This window comes from Hakea prostrata, chromosome 2, assembly GCF_041222555.1.
Source record: "Hakea prostrata isolate BN-2017 chromosome 2, UWA_Hpros_2, whole genome shotgun sequence".
NCBI lineage: Eukaryota > Viridiplantae > Streptophyta > Magnoliopsida > Proteales > Proteaceae > Hakea > Hakea prostrata.
In genome coordinates, this window is record NC_142601.1 from 34,599,893 (window position 1) to 34,607,997 (window position 8,105).

Genomic DNA, 8,105 nt, shown 5'->3' on the forward strand with positions numbered 1-8,105 from the left:
AATCTGGTAGCAAACTGAAAAACCAGGTAGTTGCCGGACCTTTCAATGACAATGGAAAGGCACTTCAAAACATCAGAGTTGCATGCCAACATCATAACAGAGTTGAACTGAGCAAGGTGTTCCAACGGATCTGAGCTTCCATCATATATTGTAAACACCAGAAGTTTGAAGTTATGCAGCAATGGTGCTGACATAATGTCTTTGGAAAATGGATTTTGATTCATTGCCTCTTCCACCTTTTCTTCACTATCCTTGTTCGTCAATCGTTGAATTTGATTGTTCAGGATACGAAACCTTTTACTGATTTCAGATCTATTGTTTTCCGATTTCCCTCTTTCTTTTTTATCTCTCCGATTCTCGAGAGTTTTACTCTTCCTACTCGACTTTGGCTTAAACGATAATTAGGAGATGATCCTTGATCTTCCGACTCCAGAGGAATATAATTTGGATCTGCGCTCTCTCCTGATCCTTCTCTGAGAATTGATCTCCTCTGGTTTTCTCTCGACCCTTGTATCCGAGGATTTGGTGCAGAAACCGCCTCAACTCAGGAAAGAGTACGAGATCAAAACTCTCCCTTTTGGTTGAACTCCAACTTGTTTGATGAACGATCTCATCAAATTTTGTGTTTCGAGGATCTGATGTTGCATACTTTCAAATCAAGTAGTGATTTGATTTGGATCCAGCTCTGATTGAGAAGCAACAAGCGTATCTGCAAGTTGTTTCTCCTGTCTTTCAGAGATTTTAGCAAGACGAGGTGAACAATCCTCCATCACTCTCTATTTCTGCCGAGTCTGCATCGTTGGAATTTGCAGTGCTGGAACTATTTCTCTCGTCTTTCTCTTCGGATTGATCCTCCTTGGCTCCCTCTGACTAGCCTCCGCCATTTCAACCGGTAATGTCTCCTCTCGCTCAGGCGATTGAGCCATGACCTGTGTTTTGAATTTGTTAAAGTTGATTCCCACAGACGGCGCCAAATGTTGATGCAGAATTTGTCGGGGATCTTGAACCGCAATCTTAGCACCAAACCAACTGAGATCCTGGATCAATCGGCTTGCTTAATCATCAACTAATCTCTCGTTCCTGATAAATAGAACACTAGTGAGAAAACAGAGCCGATCATCTTGATCGGCGTCGCGTCTCCGACGATCTAGTCAGAATAATGAAGATAGTGCTCCCAAGCTCGTCAGAGCTTCTGAGGTGTTCTAATGGTGAAAAACCAAAAAAATAGCTGTGTTTAGGTTGATCCAAGAGACTTACCTTTGGCGAACTCATCGTTCCTTTATATATAGATTTCCCGCCTGATCTGCTTTTAACTGTGACCGTCGAATCATAATATAGAATTGGATGGCCATGATTAGGCCTTCTTCTTAGCTCTTGGGCAAACCCAGAGACTGCTTTATTGAATCGTCTTAAACCAATCATCTTAGATTTAGACCGGAGTGAACCACCATGAACCGAGGTTGGGGTATTTTATTCACAACAATGCCCAAACATCACTCAGAGTGTCGGGCTTCTAGTGTCCAATAAGTTAGAAACACATTCTGAACTGGACAGACTCTCAGATAGATTCTGAGACGAGATCACTGGCTGACAATTTGTCTGAGACAGATTCTGAGACGACTCACCGTCTGGGAGTCCGTCTGCTCAAATGAACTTCTTTTCCCTTTGAACAAATTTCAGTTCCACGGAACAACAAGAAAAAGAAGAAAAAAACGATTTTTCTCCAAAAATTTCATCCAAAAATATGCATGGAAAAAATCCAATAAACATTAAACAAAAAATTCCATCATGGATCATCAATTCATGCAATTTTTATATAAGGGAAAAAACAAGGATCCTCCCACTTGGACCAATAAAAAAAAATTAGAGTTTAAACCCTCTCAATTCTCCATGGGTTTCCATTAAACCTTGAATTTTCCAAAGTGGATTTCTATAAACCCTTGATCCTCCCATTGGATCCATTCAAGAAGCACAAACAATTGGGAGGAACAAAGAATCGCGGGAACCTAGGCTTTGAGGCCAATGTTGGTAAAAATCCATATATCTCTATTCGATAATAGAAGGGAAAAGATCCTTACCTGGATTTGCTTTCCCAAAAATAGAATTATTGCAGCGGAAGTAATTTAGATCAATGTCCTCATTCCTCCACGAACCTGTCACTAGTTTGATTCCACAATCAGGAGGAGAGGGAATGTATTCCACAATCCAAATGCTTTGAGGATGGAAGAAAGCGGAGATCAAGAGTAAGGAGAAAATCCACACAAAATCTTCTGGAGAGAGGGAGAGAGATAACCGTCTTTCTGAAAAATCTCACATATGAATAATGTGATCACAAAAGTGATGTGGTGGTTACTAAAATATATATAACCCTATATTTTGTAACCGCCCTAAAGGTGGGTTTTCAATTTTGCCCTTAGACATATAATTATATTAATAATTAATAAATCCCAACACTAATATAAGTCGTAGCTTCACATTGAGGATAACCTAGATAAAATTCGTGTCTCCTTTGTTTTCTATTCGATTGTGTATGATTGATCACTCTAATGCAAGGTGAAAATACAACCTCATACGATGTGCGAGCACAAAGGAACCATAAAAGCATATTTGATTATACCAGTAATTGTAGGATACTGCTTAAAGCATCAGTGCCTTCAACATCATGAAATTGAATTTACCAACCTTCATGCCCGTCAGTAATCTTAGTCTCGGCAATTTAACAGAACGAAATAGCAGTACAAACCATAAAAGAGATTCGAGAAAAGTTTAAGAAGGGATAATACATCCCGTGGTGGAGGCACTCAATAGAAGAAATTAAGAATTTAAAGAGTGGAGATTGAAAGCATTGCAATAAAAGAAACTTTAAGCTGTGAGAACAGAGATAACATTATAAACTAAGAACAAAAAGAGAACGTGCTAAACAGATACTTGTTTGGTTAGGAGGCAGAGGTCCTATCACCATTACAAAAATCAGATATCGGACAGGATGCATAAGAAACAAGACGAGGAGGCTGATTAAAACCCGTTGGGGTGGAAGGAAACTTTGGGGAGAGGTTCACAATTTCCAGTGCTTGTACCCTCAATTCCAAAGGATAGTCTGCAATGCACCCAATTCTCGGACCTGCTCCCGTAGTCCATTTCAATGAAAGCTGATGCCCCAATTGATTTGACTTTGCTGCCTTCTTAGAATTGATCCTTAGCAGTATTGCTGTCTTTGGTACATCCGCAGTTCTAGGACTCTGGAGACCGCCAGATAAAGTCCTTTTGTAGTGGTCACTTTTTTCGGTGTTAGCAACTTCTGTGGGTTCAGTTGGTGTAATTTCACATGGTTTCTTGAGTTGATCATTCTCAACTTCACTGGAATATTCAAGTTGGAGAGATTCAGGTAATTTTGGTACTCCGACCATGTTCTCATTATGATATGATTTAGGGTCATCATAATTGTCCGATTCCTCAGTAGCAGAGCGTATCTGGTTAGCACGTCAATCAGATTAAAAATTAAATAGAAATGCAACAGAAAATGAATGTGGGTTATGACAAACAAAAGGAGAGCAGGATAAGGAAAATCTGACATAAGAAATTAACAGATCAAGCATCTTGATCAAGAAAAGGAGGTTTTTCTAATCAAAAGGATCTCAGAAGCATATGATCCTGAAGCTATAATAGAATCCAACATTGATAATCCGTGAGGCTGGAGAAAGCTGTAGTGGATTACACACCTGAACCTTATCTAGGTCAACTCCACTATCCCTGAGAAAAGATAAGAAGCTGTCAAGAATATCATCTGTTGGGCGGTAATGTCCACTATATGCTGAGATAGTCTGCAACAAGGAAAAACATGAAAATCAGTTGCAGAAACAGCAATTTCTTGTATTAGAAATGCAAAATAACTCCAAGATGTCTCCATGTTACATAGTTTAGGGCATATGCAACATAAATTCTATTCTTGGTTCAACATAAATTATATTCTTGGTTCATCATGTAGAAACTAACCTATACATGGTGCATCAACAAAATGAACAAACGGAAAGAACAATCAAAACAGCCACAACACAAGGACACACGTGGTTAAGCTTTTAGCCATGGACAAAAAGTCTATAAGCTCATTTCCTCAAACCTCCCTATTTTTATAAAAAATTCATATTAACTTTGATAACCCCCTTCTCAAACTGCCTTCCAGGAAAAATAAGATATACAATTTGATGAATTACCCTATGTAAACCATTTAAGTTTTAACATCCTTTCTGAGGCAGCCTACATCCCAAACTACAGGTTGCAAGACTTCAGCCTAGACATGTACATATTGAATTCTGTCTTGAGCAACCTGTGCTTGTACACCTCTGCAAATAATGCAAACTATTCCAGTACTGAGTAGATGTGGCACTATGAAATGGATTACACATATGTATCCTAAGCAAAGTATGGATGGATATCTCTGTGATCCTGCATAACTTTATCTACCACCTACTTTTTTATCTTCCCCCCAACCCTCACCCGGAGAAAAAATATCAAGTAGCTGAGAATTTGGTTGTGGACTACTCAATACCATAATGAAAGAACGAAATATCTAAAAGTCCTCATCCCACTTCAGGTTTGATAAATGGATATCAGCAGTTCCCATGCTACCATTTACTTTGCCCAACTATATTAAGACAAACTGACAGTCCTATGAAACTCTAACAAGATGAGAAAAACAATTTTATAATCATAAATTCCATTGAAAATGTACCTTAAGCACTCCATTTTCTGCAACAATTCTTCCAGCTGCTAAAGTAACACCTCCTGCTAGGAAGCTTGAATGATGAAAAGACCCCTTCTTTTTCTGCACAGTACACCAGAGTAGAAGTCATGCGGAGGCACATCAGTAAAGCAAGAATTATAGAATGGAAAGTTTTGGGGGGGGGGGGGGGGGGACAACAACAGCAACAAAGGTTCTGGCATTCATTTCAGCACCTACCTCACCAGCATAGAATTTCTTAGAAGTACTCATCACAAAAATCCATTTTGCCCCATTGGAACCTTGCCTTGTATCAAGAGGAGTTTCAGTTTGTTTGTGCATGATTTTTCCCTCAACTATGATGTACTCATAGTGCTCCCTCTCTTGCTGAAGAGTGATATTATAAAACAAAGAAAAACAGAAAGCCAATTAGGTTAACACTCATTGCTAAACGTCAAGCATAAGTGGAATCTAAGTTCGTTTTCAAATGAGAATCCATGATAAATTTCATTCAAGATGGAAATTCATACAGGTCCAAGATACTTAATGCATTCCTGTCGAAGCTTTGATCTCGGGCACTTTTTTAAATCAACCTCTTTTCCTTCCCCAATGTCCAACCTGTTCAAAGTGAAGAAAAAGCATTTTCAGTCTTCAAAAGTTTATCACACATCACAATGTATATTAAGGCATTATAAAGGGCAGAAGACAGTAAACAATAAACAGAGATCATGAATTCATCTAAATAACAATATAACAACATTAAAAAGAAACTGTTACTAACCAGTAGAAGAATGGCTGGCCACCATGTGATTTACACCACTCTTCATAGTATATGTGCAGATTATGGCCATACCTGTGTCGTGGGTCAATCTACACCCAAAACCAAAACAAATGGCTTGTTAACAAAGGAAAAGCAAATATTGATTATCAGGTTCACTGGATATGATTTTGAGAAGAACATTATAAAAACTAATAATAAAATAATTAAAAAATATAAAAATGATGCAAGGACGGGGTTTAACAGGGGATAACAAATTACAGCTTCAATCCAGTGTCGAAAAGCTAACTTCTGGGCATTGGCGTCTTTCGATAAACCCTTCCCAACCTGCCGGAGGTTAACTAATGTAAACTGATTAGCTTAACAGGATTTTTGAACAAAAAAATAAAAGATTAGCTCAACAGGATTAGAAAGAAAAAAAAGTGTTTTTAATTGGTTATATTTTGATTCTAAAGAAGAAAAAGATAACAGAAAAGGGAATAAGCATACCTTAGAAGCATTCAGACGAACACGATTCCATCGAGCAGCAGCGGCTTCAGGTTTGGAGAAATTGAAGAACGAAATTGTACTATGATTCAACCGAGCGAAGTCGATCGCTTGCCACCTTCATTTCAATGATCAAAACAGAAAAGAACATCAGAGACTAGCAGGAGAGAGAGAGAGAGAGAGAGAACAATCAATTTGATCCTGAAATAGCGAAAGGCAAAAGGGGACTTACCAAAGCTCTTCGGCAACCACAGCAGTATCAGCCAATCTCCGGCGTGTCCGGTAACTCCGGTAGACTTTCTGCAGTTTCACCGCTGCCGTCAACTTCGGCGAACCTACTGATAGCACCTCCGACTCAGGAAACGCAATGAAGGACATTTCAGAGGTCTTCCGCTCAGGAGATTCTGCCATGGAAAGATTCGAAGAAAAAAATCCTTTCAGAGTCGTCGCATTCTTGAGAGAAAGCCATCGAAGAGAACGCATACGAGGGTTTTGACTGGGTGTTGAAGCTCGCAAGAGCTGGGAACTCCATTAGTTAATAAACTCTCCTCTCTCTTTCTCTCTTTCTCTCTTTCTCTCTTTCTCTCTTTCGTCCTTTTGCTTCTGTGTTTTGTGTTACAGTTTATATGAGAAACAGAGCTTCAGAGCATCAAGAGAAGGGAAGAACGCGCGCTCGTTCCTCCGCCGAAGTGAAGAACGTCTTTGTCCGCGTTGGAAGTCTAGCAAGCCAGGAACATTTTTACACTTAGAATTTTGTCCACGTCATTTACTCTTCTGGTCCCGAATTAAAACCAAAATTTACATCCTACTTTATGTTTAAAAAATAAAGACGCTTAATTCATTAAACACATTAGTCTATTATATTAGTGAAACACTTAATTATTTTTTTTTTTTAATTCAAAAAATGCCCATACTACAATTTGAAAAGAAAAAAAAATCCTAAAATAATGTTTTCATCATATAAGCTTCATAGGGGAAAGAATGTCTTTTTTTTTTTTTTTGGAGAAATGAGAATAAGATTCTTGAAAGTGTATAATAGTCTTTGCCATAATTTAAACTAACTATTCTAATAGAATATAACATATGTGTTTTTTAAATATAAAGTGAGAGTGTCAATGCTTTAAAGCCTCCATTTTAAAGTGTCAGTGCAATTTGCTCAAAGAAAAAATTGCATTTTTGTACTAATGTAAATGCAATAAAGACAGGTACACATGACCGGTTGTAAATAGAGCCTAGATTTTCTATAAAGGAGGACAATGTGCTCCCCGACCATTTTGAACTGTAGGTAATACTCCAAATATTTCAATTAATTGACAAGGGAAAGATCCTTACCTGGATTCGCTTTCCCAAATATGAAGTATACGCAGCGGAAGTAAATCTGGATCCACGTTCTCCTTCTACCACCAAAGCTCTACCGGGGTGATTCCACAATCACTAGGAAAGGGAATAATTTCCACAACCCAAATGCCGTGTGAATAAAAAGGATGGATGAGTGATCTAAAGCAAAGGAAGGAAACCTCCAATGAGTTTCTCCTTCCTGCGTTTCTTGGAGAAAGGGAGAGAGAGATGGAGCCGCCTCTTCTCTAGAAAAAACTCTCGTACGAATGAATCACTTACTTACGTAAGTGATGCGGTGATTACAAATATATAACCCTATTTTCTACCGCCCTAATAGTGAATTTTTAAATTTTCCCTTGGGCATTTAATTTATTAATTACAATAATAAATTCCAACATCTCCCACTTGCACAAGGGCAAGTGTTAATCTCTCTGATACGGAGGAAATATGATTGAACCAGGTTCATACTCGGTTTGACCCTTGACCCCGGTCGAGACGAAGGGAATCGACTCACTTCCGAGTGAACCGGATCCAGAAGATAGCTTGTTGAGGAAGAAAACTAAATCAGCTACAAGCACGCCCTAATCCGACTTATGGATTAGGTTAATTACCCTACTGACGGTAGGAACAAATTGGCGGCTGTCACTTATCATCATTGAAGGGATAATCATCAGATAATCTGGAGGTTATCTCAGGAGTCCTCTACTAGTTCAAACTAGTAGAAGTCTATCGCTCAACGGATCTAACTGATAAGATCCAACGGCTACCCGAAGAAGGCTCAAGTAC

The 8,105-nt window shown here is 38.7% G+C and overlaps 1 protein-coding gene across 1 annotated transcript; it reads right to left on the bottom strand.

Moving 5' to 3' along the window:
• Positions 1-2,522: 2,522 nt before the first annotated feature.
• On the bottom strand, positions 2,523-6,707 carry LOC149024248 (IQ domain-containing protein IQM3-like). Its single transcript, XM_089142915.1, has 9 exons — positions 6,214-6,707; positions 5,985-6,099; positions 5,757-5,822; positions 5,499-5,587; positions 5,248-5,335; positions 4,958-5,104; positions 4,730-4,822; positions 3,720-3,821; positions 2,523-3,470 (listed from the first exon to the last, which is right to left on the bottom strand). Exons 1-9 carry the CDS (start codon positions 6,462-6,464, stop codon positions 2,937-2,939), a joined length of 1,485 nt encoding a protein of 494 aa, XP_088999041.1. The 5' UTR covers positions 6,465-6,707; the 3' UTR covers positions 2,523-2,936.
• Positions 6,708-8,105: the final 1,398 nt, after the last annotated feature.

Bases quoted from the DNA above. Each gene is read 5' to 3' on its own strand.
- LOC149024248 (XM_089142915.1), bottom strand. From the start codon at position 6,464: ATGCGTTCTCTTCGATGGCTTTCTCTCAAGAATGCGACGACTCTGAAA. The intron at 5,823-5,984 runs GTATGCTTATTC...AACCTCCGGCAG, and splicing joins TTCGTCTGAATGCTTCTAAG to GTTGGGAAGGGTTTATCGAA. The intron at 5,588-5,756 runs GTAATTTGTTAT...TTTTGGGTGTAG, and splicing joins TTCGACACTGGATTGAAGCT to ATTGACCCACGACACAGGTA.